Here is a 24,689-nt window from a genome sequence, read left to right as displayed (position 1 = left end):
TACAGAGGCTTAGTTGCTCCCCGGCACGTGGGATCTTCCTGGACCAGGGGTTGAACCTGTGTCCCCTGCATTGGTAGGCAGATTCTTAACCACTGGACCACCAGGGAAGTCTTTTCAGTCTTTTAAAACTTGTCCTGGCCCCTAGTCCCCTCCTTGACACGGTGCAAAATCTCTCCCTGCTTTTGTCCCTGGTTTCCTGGCCCTGGGGTTAGACTTATATTTCCTCTCAGACACAAGTAAGCCCCTATCACTGTGACCTCACTGCAAACTTGGGGCCACCAGCCAACCCGCTCCCTGGATGGTGGACACTGAGGCCTGCCAGGGCAGTTGCTCCAGCACCAGATGCCCAGGCAGGGTGTGAGGGGCAGAGGGACACCCTGCCCTCAATTCTGCTGGGCCTGTGTGTGACCTCTCTTCTTCACATTGATGTTATTGCTTTCTAAGCACCTTCTTCTTTCTGTGAGAGTCTTGATTCTCTGAAGTCAGGCACTGTGCTTCCTTCCTCTCTCAGACGGGGAGCTCCTGGAGGACAGGGGCTCCCCACTCAGACTGGGAGGTCTCTGAGGACAGTCTCTGTCTCCAGCTACTTGGAGTTACTTGAAGGGAGGAGCCAGTTCTCCCCCTCTTTGAACAGAGGGTCTCTAAGGACTGTATCTCTGCCGTTAGCTATGTATTCCTTTAAATCAGGTGATCTTTGACAATAGGACTGGGTCTCCTCCATCAGGTTAGAACTTCCTGAGGACGGGGCTGTGTCTCCCGTCAGACTGGGGCTCCCCGAGGGCAGGGCTGTGTCTTAGGGGCTGTGTCTCCCCTCAGACTGGGGCTCCCTGAGGCAGGGCTGTGTCTCCCCTCAGACTGGGGCTCCCTGAGGGCAGGGCTGTGTCTTAGGGGCTGTGTCTCCCCTCAGACTGGGGCTCCCTGAGGATGGGGCTGTGTCTCCCCTCAGGCTGGGGCTCCCTGAAGGAAGGGGTGTGTCTTTTTCTTTCTCTTGGGAGTTCTGTGGCCACTTTATAGCTGAGGTCTACTTTGCCCAAGGAGGTGGACCTGAGTTCCAAGAATCAGAAATCTCAGGGATGGCTGTGGGTCTGCCAGGGCCATAGCTCATCAGCACTGAGCCTTGTCTGAGTGAGATTTGAGGCAGGGACATGGAAATGGTGTGTTTAGTTCAGTCGCTCAGTCGTGTCCAACTCTTTGTGACCCATGGACTGCAGCACGCCAGGCCTCCCTGTCCATCAGCAACTCCCAGAGTTTACCCAAACTCATGTCCATTGAGTCGGTGATGCCATCCAACCATCTCATTCTCTGTCATCCCCTTCTCCTCCTGCCTTCAATCTTTTACAGCATCATGGTCTTTTCAAATGAGTCAGTTCTTCGCATCAGGTGGCCAAAATATTAGAGTTTAAGCTTTAGCATCAGTCCTTCCAATGAATATTCAGGACTGATTTCCTTTAGGATAGACTGGTTTTATCTCCTTGCTGTCCAAGGGACTCTCAAGAGTCTTCTCCAATACCACAGTTCAAAAGCATCAATTCTTTGGCGCTCAGCTTTCTTTATACTCCAACTCTCACATCCATACATGACTACTGGAAAAACCATAGCCTTGACTAGACAGACTTTTGTTGGCAAAGTAATGTCTCTGCTTTTTAATATGCTGACTAGGTTGGTCATAACTTTCTTCCAAGGAGTAAGTGTCTTTGAATTTCATGGCTACAGTCACCATCTGCAGTGATTTTGGAGCCCCCCCAAATAAAGTCTGTCACTGTTTCCACTGTTTCCCCATCTATTTGCCATAAAGTGAAGGGACCAGATGCCATGATCTTCATTTTCTGAATGTTGAGCTTTAAGCCAACTTTTTCATTCTCCTCTTTCACTTTCATCGAGAGGCTCTTTAGTTCATCTTCACTTTCTGCCATAAGGGTGGTGTCATCTGCATATCTGAGGTTATTGATATTTCTTCTGGCAATCTTGATTCTAGCTTGTGCTTCATCTAGTCCAACAGTTCTCATGATGTACTCTGAATATAAATTAAATAAGCAGGGTGACAATATACAGCCTTGATGTACTCCTTTCCCGATTTGGAACCAGTCTGTTGATTCTAATCTAGTTCTAACTGTTGCTTCCTGACCTACATACAGGTTTCTCAGGAGGCAGGTCCGGTGGTCTGGTATTCCCATCTCTTTCAGAATTTTCCACAGTTTATTGTGATCCACACAGTCAAAGGCTTTGGCGTAGTCAATAAAGCAGAAGTAGATGTTTTTCGGGAACTCTCTTGCTTTTTCAATGATCCAACAGATGTTGGCAATTTGATCTCTGGTTCCTCTGCCTTGGAAATGGTGTGGCCTTATCTCAAAAGTGTGGGTTCATCAAACTGCATTCCAGGGTGACTAAGAGGAAAGGCTGAGGCAGGGCCTGGGCAGGTCCACTTTGTGACCTTTCCTGTTCCTGGGTGAAACGGACACGTGGCAGGAGAGGAAGACCCGTGTGTGTGTGTGTGTGTGTGTGTGTGTGTGTGTGTAGGGGTCACAGGGTCGACCCCTGGGTGGGGACGGGACGAGGCAGGTGGCCTCGGGCCGAGGCTCACCCCGTGTCTCCGCCCCAGTGCTGCAGGGTCACGTCTACCGCTTCTGCACCGCGGACGGCCTGTGGCTGCACAAGGAGAACTCAAGCCTGCCCTGGAGGGACCTGTCCGAGTGTGAGGATTCCAAGCGAGGGGACCGCGTGAGTTGAGGAGGCGAGGGAAGGGGCAGCAGGGGGCCAACTTCATGGGAGCAGGGACCTGGGCCATCTGCCGGGTAGGTCTGTCTCCACCTGCCCACCCCTCTGCCTCTGGGGCTTTGCTCACCATGCCTTCTGGACACAGGTGGTGTGTGTTCACGTCTCTGGCCTTAGAACAAGGTCCTTGAAATCCGGGGACCGTCACCATAGGTGATTCCCTTCCTCAGTTCCGGGATCCCAGTGGGGCTGAGTCTCCCCATCCCCCGGGTAAGCAGGCTGTGAGAGAGGAGGGTCGTGGGCGCCCCCAAATGCCCTGTCCCCTGTGTGCACACAGAGCTCCCCGGAGCAGCAGCTCCTGTCTCTTTACGTCATCTACACGATGGGCTACGCGCTCTCCTTCTCTGCGCTGGTCATCGCCTCGGCCATCCTCCTGGGCTTCAGGTAAGGGGGCTGCTTCCGCCTGACCCGTCGCTCTGTCCCCATATAGAGGAGGGGGCAGCAAACTGAAGTGACAGCATAGCAGGGTCCTCTCCTAAGAGATGTCCAGCGAGGCCACACCGTAGACTCTGAGGTTGAAAACAGAGCCCACAGCACTGTGTACTTAGGCTAATCTATACTGTGTACATGTATGCATGTAATACCGCAAAAAAGGAAAAGCAGACATGCACACATGCTGCACGCCTTCATGGTGGATGATGGGAGGAGAGGAGGTCCTCTCCCATGAGCGTATGTCTCAAATGAGGGGGAGTTCAGTATGATTTTAGGAGACCTCAGCATGTTAGCGATTCTCCTCTCTTTGGAGTTTGTCAGCTCCTGTAGAAAATTTCTTCCCCAGGTCTACCCCTTCCTTTCAGAGTACCAGGCCCTTCCCACGCCCTCTGCACTGATGGCAGTAAGCCAGGAGGGCCAGGTTCAAGGGCAGGAGGAATTCCGAGGGCTGGGAACTCAGGACACCAGCCAGCAGGAGCAGGAGAGGCGACCTTCCTCCTGCGTCCCCATGGCTTCTGGCACAGTCAGGGCTGGGCACACAGTCAGTGCGCCATAAATACATTCACTCAAGAATAGTCTCCCCTTTTATTAGGAAACGTTTAGAGATCTGAAAATACAGTGTCTGGGACTATAATCACCTGTGCACACACACCCCGAAGCCCAGAACTAGAGCCCAGTGTCAAGGTTAAGTTTCTCAGGATCACCCTTCCTCCCCACCAGAGGGAACTCCTCTGGGGCTGCTTATAATTCTGATGCCTCTCTCTATACTTTTATTGCATTTCTAAGTATCTATAAAACCATATAGCATGGATCTTGCGTATCTTTAATGGCATGTTGGGCATACTTTTCAGCAGTGTTATTTTTGGCCTGATGTTGTATTTTTGTGAGGTTCATTCACAAACGATACAGGTGGTTCTGTTTCATTCGTTTGAACCATCACTCCATTTATGATATATTGCAGTTTATTTGTTGTCCTTTTACTGGACATTTGAGACGTTTCTCTCTCTCTTCTTCTTTTCTCAATTATAAACATTGCTAAGATGAATATGCTTACCCATGACCCCCTGTGCGTGGCTCCAGGGGCGCATGCCTCTGAGTAGAAGTGCCTGGTCTGAATACAACGTGCTGCTGCAAATGTATTAGGTGTTGTGAAGTTGTTTTCCAAAGTGGTCAGGCCCGTTTGCCCTCTTACTGGTAATATATGAGAGTTCCCTTGGCTTAACATCCTCACCAATATTTCCTATTTTCAGACTTAATTGTTGCTAATCTGAAGTGTGTGAAATATTTCATTATGATTTTAATTTGCATATCACTGATTCCTAGAGAGATCTACCAGACTTTTTATGTTTCATTCTGTGAATTGCTTGTTCATATCCTTGGCTTACTTTCTTATTGGCTGATTTGGCTTTTTCTTTTGATTTTAGGCATTCCTTACATATTCTGGATAATAATCCAGGATATGTTGTCTCAGCCTGTGGTTTATTTTTTCACTTACTGTATGGTGCCTTAATAATTTTAATGGAATGGAATATATCAATGTATCTGATTCTACTGATAAATAAAAGTCTTAATTTTAATAGAACGAAATATATCAAGTATCTAATTCTGTTGATAAACATAATTCATGAGTGTTATCAATTAATAAAAATTCATTTTTCCAATTGATAAAAAAAATTATCAAATTTTTTTCCCCCAAAGGCCAAATTTCTTTATGGTCTTAAGAAATCTTTCCTTATCCTAGCATCATAAGTTTTACATATCCCTTATGGCTCCTTGGTGAACCTGGAATTTATTTTTGTCTATAGTGAAAATAAGAGATTTAATTTCATTTTTCCACATATGCATATAGTTAATTGCATCAGGACCACTTATGGATAGCCCCCTTTCCACCCCTGGCTTCTGCTGCGTGGCAAGCCTTATCTGCACCTGGGTGGGTCTCTGTCATCTGGATTGTCTTCCATTGGTCTACTTACCTGTCCCTTTGTTGATAACCATGGTGCCTTAACTACTTAGATTCATTAGAAAATCTAATTTTTTTACAGCAGGGGCCCCTACATTGTGATTCTTTAGGAGTGTCTGTACTATTCTTGGCCCTTGGCTCTTCTTTTTAAAAAAATTAATGTAATTTATTTTTACCACACTGCATACCATGTGGGATCTTAGTTTCCCCAACCAGGGATTGAACTCATGTCCCCTGCATTTGAACCTCAGAGTCTTAATCACTGGACTGTCAGGGAAGTCCCCTTGACTCTCTTTATAAGTTTTGGTTTTTTTAACTTTTCATTTTATATTGGGGCATAATTGATTAACAGAACTTATTTACAAAAGAGAAACAGGCTCACAGACTTAGAGCACTTATGGTTACCAGGGAGGAAGGGTGGGATAGTTAGGGAGTTTGGGATTGACGTGTACACACTGCTATATTTAAAATGGATAACTGGGACTTCCCTGGTGGTCCAGTGGTTAAGACTCTGTTCTTCTAATGCAGGGGGCCCTGGTTTGATCCCTGGTTGGGGAATTAAGATCCTACATACCACACATCATGGCCAGAAAAATAAAAATAAATAAACAAAATGGATATCCAACAAGGACCTACTATATAACACATGGAACTCTGTTCAATATTCTATAACAACCTAATTGGGAAAAGAATTTGAAAAAGAACGGATACATGAAGTGCATAGGTGAATCGCTTTGTTCTTCTTTATAAGTTTTTTAAAAATTCCATCAAAAGAAAAACCAACACTGTTGGAATTTTTATTAGAGTGAATTGAATTTATTGGTTAATGTGAAGAGAATCAACACATTCAAGATTGTGTCTCTATCCATGAATCTGGTGATTCTTCCATTAATTTGAGTCTTCTTTAATTATTTTAAGCAAGCTTTACCTGTGTGCTCCATAGAAATTGTGCCATCTTCTGTTAGACTTATTTCCAGGTACTAATTTAAAATAGTGCAAATGAATTTTTAAATTTACTTTTTAATCGTTTATTGCTGATGTACATAAACATACATATCAGCAACCTTGTTGAATGAACTCTGATTAGTTCTAATACTTTGTGTGTTGATTCTCTTGGATTTCCTGTGAAGATCATCTATAAACAGTGACAATTTTGTGTCTTTATTTCCAGTTCTTATCCATTTTTCCCCTTGCCTTCTTACAGTGGCTAGGATTTGTAGTACAAAGTTGACTAGATGTGATATAAGTAGACCTTACAGCTAGATAATCCTTATTTTGTTCCTGATTTAAAGGGAATCTTTTTACAATTTCTCAGTTAAGAATGAGGTTGGCTTCTTGTTTGGCTGGACAGCCCTTACTGGGTAAAGAAATGTCCTCATATTTTCAGTTTGTTTTTACACAAAAGGATATTGAAGTTGTATCCAGTACTTTTTGAATTCCTGCCACGTGCTTAGCCCCAATCTGTCACTGTAAGGCAGCCTGGAGGCATGTTAGACATGGCTGTCATCAGGAAGCCAAGCAAGTCCCCAGTGGGAAAAGTGGTCTTCCAACAGATCGCTTGGGTTACACGTGACTTTGTAGAAGGGAAGATGCTGCAGAGAAAAGGATAGAATGTAGATGAGGGTGGGGTGGCAGTCACCACACAGCTGAAGGCTTCATGGATAGGCGGGACGTGAAATCCAAAGGATTTTCAAGATTATGGGAAATGAGGGCATCTTGGAGGAAGAAAGACAGGAGCATAGTCCCAGGGACCGACACATGCCTGAGAACCAGGGCTCATGGAGTGGAATTGTCGGTCATCGTGCCAGGGAAGGTCCTGCTTTCTCCCGCAGACACCTGCACTGTACCCGGAACTACATCCATCTGAACCTCTTTGCATCCTTCATCCTCCGAGCACTGTCCGTCTTCATCAAGGACACGGTCCTCAAGTGGATGTATGGCACGGCCGCCCAGCAGCATCAGTGGGACGGGCTCCTCTCCTACCAGGTATGTGGTGTGTCCAGGGAGGGATTGGGGAGGGTGGATGATCTGTGAAGGGCAGGCTTCCCTACCCCACTGAGGCCTGGCACAAAGGAAGGCAAGAGCTGCTCTGACCTGGTCATCAGGAAGCCCTCAGTCTGATGAGAGATGTGGTCCACCCTGAGGAGCCCGCAGTCTGATGGGAGAGGCTGTCCACCCCAGGGAACCCCAAGTCCCATCTGATGGGAGAGGCTGTCCACCCTGGGAAGCCCCCAGTCTGACGGGAGAGGCTGTCCACTCTGCAGAGTCCCCCCGTCCAGTCTGATGGGAGAGGCAGTACACCCTGGGGAGCTTCCAGTCTGAGGAGGGAGATACTTCCCTGCCCATAGAGAGGGTACTGTTTGACTCTGGGGAGTGGTTTTTGGAGACAGACCTGGGTTTGAATTCCAGTTCACTTACTCGTTTGCAGGCATGAGTTATTTACTTCTCTGAACTTCAGTTTTCTCACCCGTATGGGGAAAATTAGTTTCCTTCCTCCAGGATAGTGAGGACCCCATGAGCTAGATAGAGCAGGTCAGGGTCTTAGCACTGGCCCGGGTGGGGAGGTGTCAGCTGTGTCATCCTGCATTTGCTCTGGCAGGATAGCAGCTGGGGCGGGACCAGGAGAGGGGTCAAGAGAGGCAGGGGCCGAGCTGTTGTCCCCTGGGGACCCTTCCTCTGCTCCCAGGAGTCTCTGGGCTGTCGCCTGGTGTTCCTGCTCATGCAGTACTGCGTGGCAGCCAACTACTACTGGCTCCTGGTGGAGGGGGTGTACCTGTACTCGCTGCTGGCCCTGTCCGTCTTCTCCGAGCAGCGTGTCTTCAGGCTCTACCTGAGCATTGGCTGGGGTAAGGCCCGCCGCCCTTCATCTCACCCCTACCCCTACTGAGCGCAGCGGGTGGGAGACCCTGATCCCTCTTGGAGCTGCTGCCTTCAGGCTACCCAGGGGGCCACCTGGTACTCAGAACATACGGCTGGGCCAAGGGGTGGGGCCCCCTTGGAGAACCCCCTCCTGGGCACAGGACTTGCTGCCGATGGGACTGTCAAGTCATCGTCCAGCCTCTCTGCCTTTGCGTGACTCTCCCCCCTTAATGGAAGCAGAGGCCTTCGCGTCTCTGGCCAAATACACGACACACACCATTGGCCGTCATGGTACCAGTCTCAAAGATCCTGGCCCCTAAGACTCTTGGGGGACAGAGCCCCACACCCAGTCCTGGGCACCCCAGCCCTGAGGGAAATAGACAGTCCTGGGTCTCAGGGTGGGGGTCCCTGGGTGTGGGGCTGAGGGGCGTGGCTCTGTCACTTGACGAAGAAGACGAGAGCTTTGAGCTGAGTGAGAGAGTGGGAGAGGGTCAGCCGGAAGCCAGCTGAGCAAAGGGTAGACCCCGGAAGTGCCTGGAGCCCAGCTGGAAATGTTCTAGCCAAAAAAGTTTGCCGAGAACCACTGTGTCTTTTTTTTTTGCTGGAACATTTCTGGTTGTGCTTCTGCCTCTCTCCACATGGGATTCCAGTCAGAATGGCGTGGGGTAGGGCAGGGCTGAGGCACCCATCCTAGCAGTACCCCCCACCAGCCTCCACCCCCAACCTCCACCCTCTACCCCAGAAACAGATGCAACAACAGTTCCTTTGGAGGGGCCCTCGGGCACCCACCTGGGATGGAGCCAGGAGCGGGCAGGCCTCTGGGCCTCTCACACCAGAATGAGACCCACTCTCTTCCCATTTCCATGCTCCTCCCTTAATTTCCCCCTTTCCCAGACTGGCTCCTTCCCCTGAGCCCCTGCTAGGCTGTGCCTGGTCCCAACCGCTTCCTTGGGAAGTGCCCTGGGTTCCTGGCTCTGGGCTCTGTCTGGTTCCCCTCGGCTGCCCTGCCCCATCCTCAGACTTCATCCCTTGTCGATGATGCTCTTTGGCTACTTTGTTCCGTAGCCCTGCTGCAGAAGAGCATCTGGAAAGGGGCTTTGCTCAGTGTCCTGAGGGCAAGGCGGTAGAGAGCAGGCGCTGGGCCCAGGCCTCCCGACTCTCAGGCCCTGGGCCCCATTGCCTGTCCCGCCAGGTATTCTCTAGCCCCTGAGGGCCCAGCCGAGCAAACTCAGGTCCCCGCAGCGGGCAGGTGGGCCTGCCCTCAGTGTACAGCTCTTCCCTCCTACCCTTCCTTCCCTCTTCCACCAGAGCCCAGCCCTTCCCTGCTTGGCTTCCTCCCCTCCCAGGCCTCTTCATTCTGCAGGGGCATCAGACTGGCAGTGGGCAAAGCTGAAGAGCCCTGCAGCCAACTGGAGGGGTGGGTGGAGTTAGGCCATGAAGGGGAGCTCCGGGAAGGTGGTCCTCAGAGTGGGGGACTGTTTCTGTCCATTCTGGGAAATAGCATCAGCCAACTGGAGGGGTGGGTGGAGTTAGGCCATGAAGGGGAGCTCCGGGAAGGTGGTCCTCAGAGTGGGGGACTGTTTCTGTCCATTCTGGGAAATAGCATCAGCGCTGGAGTGCTGTCACTATGGTGACCTGAGGGCGGAAGCGATGGAAGGAGCGGTGTGATGTGTGCAGAGGCGCATGGGTGGTGGGTGGAGACTTTGGGGGGCTGGGACATACAGTGTTCCTGTGTGTCTCTGAGTGAGGCAATGGGGGAGGGGGCAGTGGGGGAGGGGGCAATGAGGGAGGGGGTTCCAGTCTTTTCCCATCACCTCATGCCCCAGCTTGGGACCCAGAGTCTGAGGGAGCAGAAGGGCAGGACCCAGGGGGACCCCCTCTTCCCACTCAGATCATCCTTTTCTTGAGGAATTGGGATGGGGAGATACAGAGAGACAGAGGAGCAAAGACAGAAGGACAGACAGAGTCACTGAGAGCCCAGAGCTATGCTGTGATGCTAGGAGGCTCTCTGCGCAAGTGGGATGCTTGGGAAACACCTTTTAGCTTCATATGCAGATGCAGGAATTAAAATTAAGATGCTGATACAGCACGGGAATCCCCAAAAGGCATGTGAGCCTCTGCTGTTGTCTACGGGTGGCCGGACACCCCCATAACCCAGCAGAAGGAGGCCTCTCAGGGTGGAGGCATGTGACACACGAGGAAATCATCACTTCTCGGAGCCAGACTGTGTGTCTTCATTCAAGCCTTTTTCTCCAGCCTGTCTTGTTTATTTTCTAAATGGGAGAAAGATGAAGCCAGCAGGGAGTGTGTAATGTTTGCAAGCAGCAGAGCTGTGCGTGCATTTTTTTTAAGACTTTGTTAAGGAGATGCTGAGGCATGAATGAAGTTCACCAGGTCTGGTTTTTAACATGAGTGAGCTCCCTTGTCGTGGGGTAGGGTCTCAGAAAAAGGCCAGCAGGGGGCTGGGGATGTCGAAGACAGAGGTGTCCAGATGTGTGTGTGGCTCAGGGCATTGGCATTGCCTGGACAGCTTCCCTTGTCTCACTAATACACTGACTCTTTCACTTCATTCATTCCATTCTCACTGGGCATCTTCTATGTGACAGGCTCGGTGCTATGTGCTGGAGCCTTGGGAAGCTGTCTGCCTCTTGTCCAGTCTCATGAAGGCCTGTTACTAAAGCAACATGGATGCTGGGAGGTCGGGGTTATGTAAAAATAAATAGCTAAGGAGAAGGCTATCTGATGACCGTGCTGGTCAGCCGTGAGCCGCATTGCTCCCTCCGTGCTTGACCATCTGCACAGCCAAGTACAGTTGCTCCGGGAGCGCAAGCTGCTCGGTAGCTGCTGTTGAGTGGACGTCTGTGTGTTGAGGATGTGGGTGATGGCAGCAGGAAAGGTGATGAAGTGGGTTCTGCCCTGGAAATGCGCTTCCCGAAGCCACACATGCATACACATGGACTCCCCGCCACCACCTCACACACATCCTGGCCACTCACCTTTAGACGCACACTCTTATTCCTCTCGGACACCCACATCTCCATCCCTGAGAGGCACCAACAGAGACAGGCTTAGACAGAGTTGGTGCTGAGAGCCATCAGGTGGTGGGATTGCAGGCCTGTGTTCTAGTCCCACCTGTGGCCTGTTTAGCTGCTGATGCAGCTCCTTGTCGGTCACATGAGGATGGACCATCCAGTTTTTTAAAAATTTTTAATGTTTAAAGACCCAGCTGTGCTGGGTCTTCGTTGCCACAGACCAGCTTTCTCTAGCTGCGGCGAGCGGGGTCTACTCCAGTAGTGCATGGGCCTCTCATCGCGGCATCTTCTCTTGTGGTGCGTGGGCCTCTCATCACAGTGTCTTCTCCTGTTGCAGAGCACAGGCTCTACGTGTGCAGGCTCGGTAGCTGTGGCCCACGGGCTTAGTTGCCCCGCAGCACGTGGAATCTTCCCAGACCGGGGATCAAACCCGTGTCCCCTACATTGGCAGGCAGATTCTTAATCACTGGACCAACAGCGAAGTCTGACAGTCCAATCGAAAGTCAGTGAACGTATACTGAACTCCAGAGTGAGATGGTCACTGAGGCCCTGCAGATGAATTAGGTTCTGTCCTTAAGGAACTAGGGGCCAGTGTATTAGTTACCTATGACTGTGTAACAAAGGACCTCTCACTTAGATATTTAAAACACCAACTATATCTTGCAGTTTCTATGGTCAGAATTCCAGGTTCAACTGAGTTGCCTGCCTCAGGCTTAGGATCTCCAAGAGAGGTGTCGTGGAGCTGTTGGCCAGGGTAGCTATCATCTCAAGGCTTAATGGATTGGAGGATCCTCTTCCAAGCTCACTCTCGAGGTTGTTGGCAGGAAGCTCAGGTCTTTGCTATCTGTTGGCTGGAGGCCTCCATTCCTCACCACAATGGGCTCTCTGAGTGCCCACATGACCCAGCAGCTGGTGTCCCCCAGGGCAAGTGACCAGATTAAAAGAGAAAGAGCCCAAGACCTGCCTTTTACAATCTTGAAGACCTTTTCTACCCTAATCTCAGAAATGGCATGCCATCACTTCTGCTGTATGTTGGTCACACAGACCAATCTGGATCCAGTGTGGACCACACCCAGGTGTGAATACCAGGGGTGGGGTGGTTGGGGGTCATCCTAGAGGCTGTCTGCCACACTATCCTGCCTCGTCCATGTGGGCAGCGTTGTGGTAGCTGGCGTCAGTGTGGCCCCTGTGCGTGGTCAGTTGGGCTGTTGGTGTCAAGGACAGGGCTCCTGTCTCTGCTCCAGGCTTCCACCCAGCCACGGGCAGCTGCGTGGGGATTGGGGCGGGTACCTGGAGGGACTTTCAGTGCTACAGGAGTTGACTGAAATGGGTGTGTGGGCCCAGGCAGGGGTGGGTGGCATCAAAGAGTTGGCCGTTGGCCCAGGGAGGGGGTGGACTGTGAGGAAAGTCATGGCGCCCATGTGGTGGGGACCGTTCTCTAGGGAGGAGTGTGGGGAGTTGGGAAGGGTGGCTCTTGCTGCCGCTTCTCTGAAGCACCCATGCCAGCCTAATTCTGTACCTGTTAGAAAACATGGCCGGGGCCAGGCAAGGAGCAGGGCTGGAGGTGGGAGAGCCCGGACGGGGGCCTCCGGGTGTGTCGGGCAGGGCTCCGGCCTGCCAGCCCCTCTGCCCTCTCTCTCCCCCACCCTCTTAGGAGTCCCCCTGCTGTTTGTCATCCCCTGGGGCATCGTCAAGTACCTCTATGAGGACGAGGGGTGAGTGTCCTGCTCCGAGGGGCTGAGGGGTGTGCTGAGGTCACCGTCCTCAAACCCTATGGGATTCCTTGGCCCCTGGGGTGTGCAGTTACTGCCTCTTGGGAGGGTAAACTGAGGCACCAGGAGCTAAATTTATGAATTTAGTTCTGCAATCCCCCAGCCTCCCCCTCCCTGGATGTTATGATGACAAGGGTGCTGGTCTGGGGGGTAGGTGATGTCCCCCTAGGCTTTCCTGTAACAACTGTGAGTGAAATGTTCCTGTTATTTGTGTGTGAAGGTGAGGACACATGTGACTGTGATTGGAGGTTCATGAAGGGGCTGTGCGTATCTCTGTGTGTTTAGGACTCTGTGTGTGTGTGTGTGTGTGTGTGTGAGTGTGTGTACCCTGGGACTGGTTGTCGGGTGACTCCTGGCGGCAGTGTTTGTGTGGCTGTGTGTGTGTGTGTGTGTGACTTTGCATGCCCTTGTGTATGGGGCTGCCCGGTGCCTGCACTGGGAGCTGGGGGCTCTGTGTGCTCGAGCCGGGGCCTGTGTGTCTCTCTCCGCTCCAGCTGTTGGACCAGGAACTCCAACATGAATTACTGGCTCATAATCCGGCTGCCCATCCTCTTCGCCATCGGGGTGAGTGGTGCTGTGGGCAGGCGGTGGGAGCTGCAGTGGGCCCGGGTGCTAAGGGAGGATGGGGTCGCGAGGGCGTTTTGAGAGGGCCTCCAGTCGCCCTCCCCTCTGCCTGCAGGTGAACTTCCTCATCTTCGTCCGGGTCATCTGCATTGTGGTGTCCAAACTGCAGGCCAACCTCATGTGCAAGACAGACATCAAGTGCAGGTGACGTAGCGGAGTCGCCCTTGTCAGGCACGCTGAGCCCTTCCTTCGGGCACAGAGGGAGATCCTGGGTGCTGATCCCTATGTGCCCTTTCTTCCTCCACCCAGGCCTGGCCTGAGCCCTCAAGTCTTGTCTCACCCCTGTACCTGGGCAGCTCCTGGGCTTCTGGGGTCTCCACCTCTACTTCCTCCCCTCCAGGCAGCCCGTCCCAGGGTATTCGGTGGGGGAGGGTTCTGTGACCCAGATGCCAGGCCTTGGTGGGCGCTGGGAGCACTGAAGGGGGTGCAGAGTCCATGAGAGAGGTCCAGAATGATGTCCCTGCCCCACCCCCCAGGCTCGCCAAGTCCACGCTGACACTCATCCCCCTACTGGGGACGCATGAGGTCATCTTCGCCTTCGTGATGGACGAGCATGCCCGGGGATTGCTGCGCTTCGTCAAACTATTCACTGAGCTCTCCTTCACCTCCTTCCAGGTGACCTCGCGGCGGGGGCCCCAGTCCAGAAGTCCCAGGGTGGGGGCGGGGCGAGACCAGCCTGCACCACTAAGGGGCAGCCCGGGGCCTGGGCTGAAAGCGGCCCTTCCCCAGGGGACGTGGTTGGAGCAGAGCCAGAGTCCCAGGTACCCTGACACCTACCCAGTCTTCTCTGTGAGCGCACTGGATAAGAAGCCTTCCTGGATGTTACCTTGGGCACCCAGCCTGGCATAGCACCTGCCATCCCCTGGGCTGCTCGTTGGTGGCGGGCGCTTTACAGACATTGTGCAGCTCATCCTCCCAGAATACGAGGCAGTATGCAGGAGTCTCCCATTTTACAGAGGAGGAAACTGAGGCTCGGCAATGTTAAAACGAGATTTCCAGGTCACATAGTTTCCAAAGCTGAGAACTGAGCCTCTCCACTAGTATTAGCTGTTGCTGGGGGTGGGGAGTCAAATATCAACAGGGGTGCAGAGATGTAAGAAACTGGCCCAACCCCTCAGATGTCTGTGTGGGCCCATGTGTGTGCACGTACACACATGTCCGCACACACAAATAGATCATGGATCTGGAGCACTGGGGCTCCTGAGTGAATGAATAGTGCCGAGCAGGGAAAATTCCATGTGGTAAGTGTATTTTCTCAGGTTGGGCCTCTTCCAGGAGAGCCTGGTTGAAGAAATTCTGCAGTTTCTGAGCAAGGGGTCTTCTCATTCCTCTGGAAATGAAAGGAGAAGGAACCCACTACCCCCATGCCTGGGCCTGCCTTGGCTGCCCAGTCTCAGGAGGGAGATGCTGAGGCTGGGGCCCCCTGGAGCTTCAGACGAGGCCTGCCTGCAGGGCGCCTCCCTCCTCTTCCTCCTGCTGACAAGACTCTTGTTTCCAGGGGCTGATGGTGGCCATCCTGTACTGCTTTGTCAACAACGAGGTGAGGCCTGTGGAGGGACGTGGACTCCTGGTGGGGCTGCTGCACTGACTGTCCTGGAGTTGTCCAGTGGGGTTGTCCAGGCTTCTCAGCTGAAATCGCTACTCACCCCACTAGGCACCAGCGCTCAGGAGGTGTCTTGTCCCTGTGTTGTTCCATCACCCTCTCTCTCTCTTCCCCCACCCAACATACACAAACACACGTGCGTGGACAGGATGCCCTAACAAACACATGAGCTTGGGGAAGACACAGCCTCATGTAAAGGGCTCTTGATGCTGGGGATGGGAGTGGGGCAGGTGGGGTGTGAATGTCAGTGGGGGTGCAGAAATATAAGAAACTGGCCCCCAGTCCTCAGATGTCTTATGTGGGCCCATGCGTGTGCACTTACGCACATGTGCACACACAAGTAGATCACAGATCTCGAGCACTGAGGCCCTGAGGGAACAAATAGGGCTGGGCAGGGAAAATTCCATGTGATGTAAAGGGTGATGACGGTTACAAGGCACATTCTTGGCGCCTTAAAAACCACTGTCTCGTTTGCTTATCTCTGCCTCCCCCCAAAAAGCTTTCCTGCTGAAATTTTGGTTTCGAGTTTCTCATTTCTCTCACGTGAGAATGTTGAAGATCAGAGACGGTCAGAGACACACTCCAGGTCTGGCCTGGAAATAGTGCAGAGTCGGGACTGGGATGAATTCTTCCTGGAGGGAGAGAGAGCACCTTCAATATGTACAGGCCAGAGCCCGCCCCACCACAGGAAAGGGGGTCTGCTCCTCCAGTGGCTTCCTGGTGGCTGGGGTGGGAGCAGGGGGTATCTGCTCAGATCCCCACTGACCTCTCCCCACAGGCTGGTGCTGTGGGGTCCAAGAGACCCTGCTCGGAGGGCCCAGAGCACCTGCCTTGCTCACGCGCACCGCCTGGTTCCTTTCAACCATCCCCAGACGTCTCGGGCCCAGCTCCTCCGGACACACGGACAGACATGTCACCGAGCACTTGTGGTTCCTGGGCTGAGCCCTCTGTCCGTAAGAGCTGTTCTCCAGACCCAGGGTTGCCATAGCAATACCGGATACTTGTGACCCTGGCATTGGGCCTGTGTGGCCGCCAAGGCCTGCACCAGCTGCCAGTGGGCAGGGCATGGGCACAGGGGAGGAGGCCCAGGGGTGGCTTTGCTGTGGCTCTGGTGACTTGGGAGCCCGAGTGCTGGTCCCAGTTCTGCTCCTGCCCAGCTGTGTGACCCCCCCCAACTCATCCCAAAGCCCAGAGCCTGGCGTGGTGCCCGGCCTGGGGACCTGGGAGGCAGGGATGAGGGCCACCTGAGAGTGAGGAAGCATGCTGGCGGGAGAGCCAGGGGTCCAGGGTGTGTGTTGTTGTCTTTGTTGTTGGATCATGAGAGCTCAGTAAAAGAAGGAATCCGATGTTCGGTGCTCATTTAGTCATTTATTCATTTGGCTCATTGAGAGAACATGTATGGAGTACCTGCTCTATGCCGGGCACTGTGCAAGCTTTGAGAGGAGGATGTGGTCCCAGTTCTCATGGGGTACCTACCAAGATGGGGGAGACACGGCAGAAACAAGCGTGGCCTAAATAGTCCAAGTGGCAGGAGACGGAGGGTTAGGAGCCTGGCTTTAGAGTCAGCCCAGATCTAGGGTCAGATCCTGGCTGAGACTGGGAGAAATACTTAAATCTCTGCCCCTCAGTTTCCTTACCTTTGTGAAAGTGTTTGTTGCTCAGTCGTGTCCGACTCTTTGAGACCCCATGGACTGTAGCCCGCCAGGCTCCTCTCTCCATGGGATTCGCCAGGCAAGAATACTGGAGTGCGCTGCCATTCCCTTCTCTGGGGAATCTTCCCAACCCAGGGATGGAACCCAGGTCTCCTCCATCGCAGGCAGATTCTTTACTGTCTGAGCTACCAGGGAAGCCCTTCCTTACCTTTAAACAAGGACTAAGGAGCTGCCTCACAGGGTTGCTGTGAAAGTTAACAATCTTTGGTGAATGCTGGGGATATAGTAAGTGCCCTGTAAATGATGGTTTTTAATGACAATTGTCATTGGGGTGGGGAGCGCAGCAGAGGTTCATGGAAAGGGCTGAGGGAGAGGGAGGCAGAGGGGGACACAGTCCCAATCCTGTCCAATTCCCTGTATCTGTGAGGCCTCTCTAGTCCCTGAGTTGGCTTCCCAGGGATGTGCCTCAGTTGGCCGTCTCTCTTCTCATCTCCCCAGTGAAGGGCTGAGCCACAAGAGTGGCCTTCCTGCGGCTGCACAAGCAGAGGCCACTGCAGGACTCAGGCATCGTCATGCCAGTTATCAACACACGCATCACACTCACTCACCCGGGCAGTAAGCTGGCAAAGAGCCATGGTCAGTGGGTGGTGTCTGCTCAGCCTCCCTCCCTTACCCCAGCCCGGGCTTGGAGGTGCTGCCCGGGACCCGGGGACCATCCTGGCAGGCAGGCTCTGGGCCATCTCAGCTTCACTCAGTGCAGATAAAGTTCTTGTAAGGGATAGGCATGTGGCCATGCCAGGCACCTTGCTGGGCTTAGTGAGATGGATGGCAGCCCTGCAGGAAGAGAAGGGGGGTGTTTGCACCCATGGGATGTTGGCAGCGAGCCATGTACCCACAGCTGCTGGCAGCTGGCCACCCTGCTGGATGGAGCCCAAGAGGGCAGGCCTGGGCCCCAGACACTCTGGTGTGAGGAGTTCTGGTGGTGCATGTGGAGCGCATCAGAGAAGCTCTGGAAAGCAGACGTAGAGGCGTGTCCACTGGCTGAGCTCTCTGGATGCCCTGGACTGGCTGTACAGCTTCCAGCAGCCTCTGTGGGGGGCTGGAATCACAGGAGCCAGCCGCAGCATCGCCACAGCCCTCAAGGGACTGGGGCTCTGCAGTGTTACTTGGGTTGTATCTTTCTGCTCTAACCACGTGGGCTCCAAGCTTCCACCCTCTCGAGAAGGCTCTTGCTGATGGGGAGGGCTGAGTTCTGCTGAGTTGAGCACAGCAGCAGTTCTGCTTGGCTGAACTCACCTGGGCTGCACCCTCTGTGGGTTGAGTCCAGTTCCTGGCTGGGATTAGTTCAAATCCAGGCTGAGAAGTCCTTGTCCGCAGCCTGCTCTTTCAGGCTGCTACTAGTCCCAGCCTCATTCTCCGTAGCTCCTCTGCCCTTCCATCCTGGAGCCAGGATGAAAGCCCTTGGGGGAGTTTAGAGGGGTCTGGTGTTGACACAGTGAGGGGCAGGGCAGGCTGTCCCTCTTAGTCGTCCAAGAGGGCTCTGAAGTCAGACTCTCTCTTCTCCTTCTCTTCTCTCTCCACATCCCTTCTCCCCACATCTCTCTGTCACTCCTTCTCTTCCGCTAACTGATACTGTGATGGATTGTGAAAGGTACTTAGCTGAGTCACAAGAGTTTAGAGATGCAAGAGACCAATTAGATCAGCAAAGCCCGTCTCCCTCCCAAGAAGAGCCAGAAAATAGGAAACAACAAGAAACAATTTTATGGGGATATTAATTTAGGTGCCCGAAGCCCTTGACTTGTGTCTCTTAATATAATGCACTGGATTTTTTTTCCCTTCCCTCCTAATGTAATCTTGGGGCCATTTCATGGGCAGTTGGTTTGTCTGATGGCCTCTGCTTTCCTCCTTTCCCTGCGGAAGGTCCAGATGGAGTTCCGGAAGAGCTGGGAGCGCTGGCGGCTGGAGCACCTGCACGTCCAGAGGGAGAACAGCATGAAGCCCTTCAAGTGTCCCACCAGCAGCCTGAGCTGCGGGGCCACAGCAGGCAGCAGCGTGTACGCAGCCTCCTGCCAGACCTCCTGCAGCTGAGACTCGGGCGCCTCCCTCCCTGTGGTCTCACTGCCGGCCTGGGCGGCCACCCCAGGTGGGAGAGACCCTCCCAGGGACTGGGGGGCAGGGGGCTGGGGGAGCACCAGAGGCAGACACACTACTTCCCTGCATTCCCGTCCCGAGCCCATCAGACAGGCAAATGGGCAGTGCCTCCTGGGACCTGAGGACACATTTTATTCTGAGGAGAAGCAACCTGTTAATTTGATCACTGTGGCAGGTGGAGAGGAAAAAGCTATTGCTGCTAAAACGAGGAGGATTTCTTCTCGTTAAGCCACAAGGCCCCTGGGGTTCCCCCAGAGAAGAACATCAGCCCCAGACTCAAACTCAAGGTCAATGGCTTATTAGTGGCCTTGTAAGAGAACATGGTTCTGCAAGAGGCGGATATGACCTCAGCTAAACTTGGAGCTCGGGTAACGCCAGCTGACTCCACCTGCCTCCGGTTGGCATCACCACCCCCGCCTGCCTCCTCTTTAAGGGATGCTGGGCACAGGCTTGTTGCCCCTCCTCTGGCCCCTCGTCTCACTGTCCACCCTCCAGTAGCTATTTCTAGAAGTCGTCGTGGGGGTGGTGTTGAGAATGAACATCGAGAAGGTGCCTCACAGTTTCCCCTTTCTGGCTCCCACTTCTTCCTTGGATGTTTGAGTTGCTTTGGTGCCTGCTCCCAGGGCAGGTTCACTGTGGAGGAGTCCAGCCTTGGGTGTGAGCTCTGACTCGTATTCTAGAGATGCTCAAGAATCCTGGTGGGGCTCATCTAGGGGACTTTAGGAATGTCCCTGCTGGGACTGTAGATTACTCTCTACTGTTGGGAACCCACAGGCGCTGAGACAGAGAGACAGACAGCCTGCCCCTCTCCATGGAAATACTTTTTACCTGTGACTAGATTACCTATCTTGCATGGGGTGTTTGAATGCGCTGTCTTAACTTTAGGGGATGTGACCAAAAAGAGACTCTTCCAGGAATTGTACCAGTCCCCACCATGACCATGGGGGTGGGCTTCCCCTCCCTTTGGTTACTTCCCTGTGAAATTCCCCCAACGTGGGAGCTTGTATATACTTTGCTCATTTCTCTGTCTTTGCTGTGAATAGTTTCTGTCTGTACAAACATGAAATTCTGAATTTTCCCAACTGGTGGAAACAAGCAGTAAACCACAGTGGTGGTTTTGATGTTGTTTGGGGTTGTACCATAGTTATTAATTTGACTCATCCATGCTTTGAGCTACTTAATGTTCGCCCTGCCTCCAATCTCATCCCATAAATAATGAGCCTCAGGGAAGCTTAGACAGGCAAAACCTTTCAATCTAGCCACGGAGGAAAAGCAGACATGTAGCACCACTGCAGAGACCCAGACAGAAGGGGAAAAGCCATGCCACGGAGGCTGGCAACTGAGTTCATAGGTATAGAACGCAGAGCAGAAGAGAACCCTTGGGAGTTCACGTCTTCTGGGTGGGCAGAGGGAGAGTCTTCGGATGAATTCCTAAGGGAATTGATCTTTCCCTCCTTTTTTTGAGTGGCGGGAACCCTCCCGCAAAGCCTTGTGCCAGACACACTCTCCTCTGCCCCTCAGAGAGGCACAGGATGTGCAGGGAAAATAATAATGGGACATAAAACACATCAAGCAGAAAACCTCTTATACTTCAGCTTCAGTGGAGTGTTGTGTCTATGTTAATAGGGAAGTTGAACCTCAGGCTAAAGAAAGGATTTGTGCAGGCTGCCTCTTTGAGAAAATGTGGAGAGCTGGGGGTGGGGACATGCCTGCCTCCCCAGTCAGGAGGGCAGACAGCCTCATAGGCATTGGTTTTCTCTTTGGAGTGGGGGCTAGGGTGAGGAGAGTGCTGGTGGGTTTGATTGGCTGGGGTCCAGCTCTGGTGCAAGTATTTCCATTTTGGGTAAACTGGAAGATTTTTGAGAATCATTAATAAACTGTACAACAACGAAGAGACAGATTAATATTATTTTCAAGAAATAAATTTTTGAGGGGAAAGATTGTAGGGAGAAAGTGTTTAGTTAGGCACTTGGGAAGGAAGCTCAGACAATTTGGTTTTACCCTCTAAGTTCTTTTCCCAACGGGTACTGATTCCTAGTTGCAGAGTGCTCATCACACCCCAATTGCCCCAAGCCTTTTAACACCAAGCAGTGTTTTCCTTGTCAGATACATACCAGATGCTGAACTGAAGAAATATTTTCTTTGCTCTAAGACCCGCACTATTAATATTCATTTGAGTGGCAGTGCACTCTCTCCAAAGCTATTCCCAAGCTAAATATAGCTCTCTAACAGATCTGGGAACGATTGAATGCAGTGTGCTTAGAAATTCCTCTGGCTGTTTACATGCCTGGTGCCCAAAGTCTGGAGCTTGCTGAGAAAACTCTTGCTTGCCTCTGTCCTGGGGCAGGGTAAGGGGCTGTGTGTGTGAGCCGTGCAGCCAGGTCTGATGACTGTCATGAATAGAAGCTGTGTTCAGCACTCTGGCCAGCTCCCCACTGACCTTGTGAGGGGCTTAAACCATGTCAATTTATCTTTTTCATCTGAATCTTTGGAGCAGCTAAACCACAGAACTGAGACAAACCACTTACATTGCAAGGCTGCCTTCCCTTTAGAGCAGCTTTCCTGATTTGCAGGCATGATTTGCAGTCGCCTCAAGGCACTTTTATGCTGGAGAGTACAGCAGTGGAGTTCTCAGAGACTCAGCAGGGAAAGATCCGGGACATCTCACTGCTCTGATCTGGAGAATTGAGGAGGGAAGCTTACAGAGGTGATCTGCCCAAGGTCACAGGGCTAGATGGTGGCTGAACTGGGAGAGGACCCAGGCCAACTTCTGCCTCCCAGTCCAGTGAAGCCTCTGGAAAGGATAGATGAAAAATAGAAATGGCCATTCAGGACACTCTCGGTGAAAGTTGGCAGTGTTGTGTGGAGTTTCTGTTAAAGAGAAAACACAGCAGCAAAGAGAGACAAGTCAGTTGGCTCAGGTGCCATTTCAGTGATTTATGCCACTGAGAAGAGGGGAGGGTGTGCTTTGCTGTCATCCCACGTACCTCATTCATCCTTGTCTTCAAATTAAGAAATGAAATGCATTAGAGCTCAAGTGTACACAGAAACAGCGAGGAGCCATTCCAGATAGCAAATCCAGTGCTCTTTTAATGGGTTAGCTTAGTGTTTCCCTGATGCATCTGTGCTCGTTTGAGAAGTTGTGTGTTCTGATAGCCCTGCAGAGTGGACTGAAAGAACCTAAACAAGGACCTAACAACCTGACCCTCAGTATTGCCTCTCTAGTACTCCCTGAAGTTGGAGAAGACTAGCAAGCCTGGACGGAGAAGGCAGTGGCACCCCACTCCAGTATTCTTGCCTAGAAAATCCCATGGACAGAGGAGCCTGGTAGGCTGTGGTCCATGGGGTTGCTAAGAGTCAGACATGACTGAGCGACTTCCCTTTCACTTTTCACTTTCATGCATTGGAGAAGGAAATGGCAACCCACTCCAGTGTTCTTGCCTGGAGAATCCCAGGGACGGGGGAGCCTGGTGGGCTGCCGTCTATGGGGTCGTACAGAGTCGGACACGACTGAAGTGACTTAGCAGCAGCAGCAGCAAGCCTGGAAAAGGTGGCACAGCCGCCACCGAGGGCAAATAGAGTCGGTTCACATCCAGGTCCCCAAAGGCTTGGTCACCTTATCTGTGTGGGCCATGTTTCAGCAGCTCCTGTCCCTACTTCTTCCTCTGTTTCTTCTAGAAGAAGACTGTGTGTGTGTGTGTGTGTGTATTTTTTCCTGTGCATAGCAGTATAAAGTTAGAGATGAATCCAGAATCACTCCCCCTCCCCACTGTGAAGGTCAGGGGGCTGCACAGCAGGGGGGCGAGAATGGTGGGAGCCTGAGCTAGATGCTTTCTCTCCATGCACAGACAGAGCTCCCATTACTGCTAATGCCTGCGACGTGCTCGGGGAAGGCAAGATACACTCCGAATGTTTATTTTCCCCCCACTGAATTGATTCTAATCCACAGCGCTGACCCTGCTTTTGGCTCCTCCGAGGAGCCAAAAGCTATAAAAGACATGTCGGCTCCCTCCGCTAAGACGGCTATGTGAATGACATGCTAAATACACAACAGAAACCAAATTAGTATCAATTCTTTTTTTTTTTTCTTTTCTTGGCTGCAGCAAGTTTTCTTGGGGAAAAACATGACCCAATGTGAGAAACTTCTGCAGATAGCATCACCATGCCCCCGTGGTGTTATCTGCTAACTCAAAGCAGCTCTCCGCACCCCCACACTGAGGGCCCTACCAAGGAAGCTGTTGTTAAGCAGTATAATTTGAAACACTTAACGCCACAGTGTATCCACGGTATCTATAATTACTTCTGCTCTGTCTGTGGATACAGATTGGCAGGAAGCAGATAAGTATAATTGTTTTCCAATTAACTCTCTAAGTCTTTTGGACTTGGCCTGTATCTGAGTCTATCTGAGGAGTGAGTTTTCCCTTTCCCCCTTCTGCCATTCTAGCTGGTTTTTGGGGATCTCATCCAGCAAGGGAACATTCTCCCCTTAAAGCATCCGACCTCTTCCCCAGCACAACATTTACCCCCTCTCACCTCCCATCCCTGCAGTGGGCTTCCCACGCTTCTCCCTGGCTGCATCAGTAAGAGGTGAGCCCACCAGCTGTGCTAGGAGTGCCATGCTCTTGACTGTGACCAATTTCGGGGTACAGCTAGGAGTGGGGCACAGTCAGGGCTGAAGTCACATACCGCATCCTGCACTCTAGTGCAGTAAGGAGGGCTGCAGCCAGTAGCGTGGATCCTAACTTACATTGGGATTAAGCAACCTTTCCTGATGGGGCCTGTCAAAGCTCTCACAGCCCAGACAATCTAGTGTGACTGATTATCTCTGCGTCAGTGCAATCTGGGAGAAAAATATATATATATAAATGAGAATATTTGGATTTGGCAGGGGGTGGGGGCGGGGGGAGCTCTCAGCCAAGTTTGGAACATACAAGTTAAGTGTTGAGGCTTCTCTGCAAGGGAAGCCAGTGAGAGTAGTCAGGAAGGGGCAAGATTCGTAGCTGACAGACAGGGCTCGACCTTGCCAAATGGTTCATGCGTTACTTCCAAATCTGCATTTCCTCTAAGCTTCTCCCACTAAAAATAATCATCATACCCTCAAAGTAGATAAACCTGAACATTTTGCAGCAGGGGGTGGTGGATGCAGAGCTGAGATGCACCAAGAGGAAGGTGAGTGAAGCTCTCGGGAGGGACAAAATGGAATTTCTGTCTTCAGTTCTCTTGGGGGATGTTGTACTTCATGAATGTTTAAACAAGGTAATCTTCATGCGATTTCTTAATATATAAACTCATGTAAAATATGACCCGTGACTACAGGTAGCAAATGTGTACGGCATGTAATTCATGTACAGATGCGAATGGATTTACACTCTCTCCTAATCTGCCTTGTAAGTCAAATAAAAACCTGTCCTTACTGTGTCTCTCCCACTCTTCCTTGGGGGGAGGTTTCCTGCAATGTCAACCCAGGTGACTCACAGTGTAGCAGGAAAACACAAAAGATGCCATTTCCAGCCCCAGGGGAGGAAAAATTCTGGCTCATTACTCATATCATGATTTTCATCTTCAAAGCACTTACCAAGTACTAATTTATCCATCGAAGCCTTTATGCAGGGACTGCAATGTCATTTAATTAGAGAAGTCGGGTGGTCGAGTGGCTTACACAATGACTGGCAGCCAAATGGATGTGTATTCTAATTCTGCTCATTCATTTGATCTCCTGTCTAAATGAACTCAGTCCATTAAATCCATCTTTTAAAAAAAGCACAAACCGTGTTTGCGAAGCGGCCACAGAATTTGAATAGAGCTGCCCGTTAAGAGATTCATCTTTGGAAA

At 51.8% G+C, this 24,689-nt stretch overlaps 1 protein-coding gene and 1 non-coding gene across 2 annotated transcripts in view; both read left to right on the top strand.

Annotated features, from left to right (window-relative positions):
* Positions 1 to 19,156, top strand: part of GLP1R (glucagon like peptide 1 receptor) — a 34,993-nt gene extending 15,837 nt beyond the window's left edge. The window contains exons 4-13 of the mRNA XM_025270571.3: positions 2,600 to 2,718; positions 3,050 to 3,156; positions 6,997 to 7,150; positions 7,851 to 8,010; positions 12,710 to 12,770; positions 13,322 to 13,391; positions 13,507 to 13,595; positions 13,928 to 14,066; positions 14,950 to 14,991; positions 18,627 to 19,156. Coding sequence (XP_025126356.2) covers positions 2,600 to 2,718; positions 3,050 to 3,156; positions 6,997 to 7,150; positions 7,851 to 8,010; positions 12,710 to 12,770; positions 13,322 to 13,391; positions 13,507 to 13,595; positions 13,928 to 14,066; positions 14,950 to 14,991; positions 18,627 to 18,794 — 1,109 coding nt within the window. The 3' untranslated portion in view covers positions 18,795 to 19,156. The remainder of the gene's footprint in view (positions 1 to 2,599; positions 2,719 to 3,049; positions 3,157 to 6,996; positions 7,151 to 7,850; positions 8,011 to 12,709; positions 12,771 to 13,321; positions 13,392 to 13,506; positions 13,596 to 13,927; positions 14,067 to 14,949; positions 14,992 to 18,626) is intronic.
* Positions 5,650 to 5,722, top strand: TRNAR-UCU. Its single transcript has one exon. It is a non-coding gene; the product is annotated as a tRNA-Arg (tRNA).
* Positions 19,157 to 24,689: the final 5,533 nt, after the last annotated feature.

This window comes from Bubalus bubalis, chromosome 2, assembly GCF_019923935.1.
Source record: "Bubalus bubalis isolate 160015118507 breed Murrah chromosome 2, NDDB_SH_1, whole genome shotgun sequence".
Taxonomy (NCBI): Eukaryota; Metazoa; Chordata; class Mammalia; order Artiodactyla; family Bovidae; genus Bubalus; species Bubalus bubalis.
Note: the sequence above shows the minus strand (reverse complement) of the source record. Positions and strands in the feature narration are given on the sequence as shown.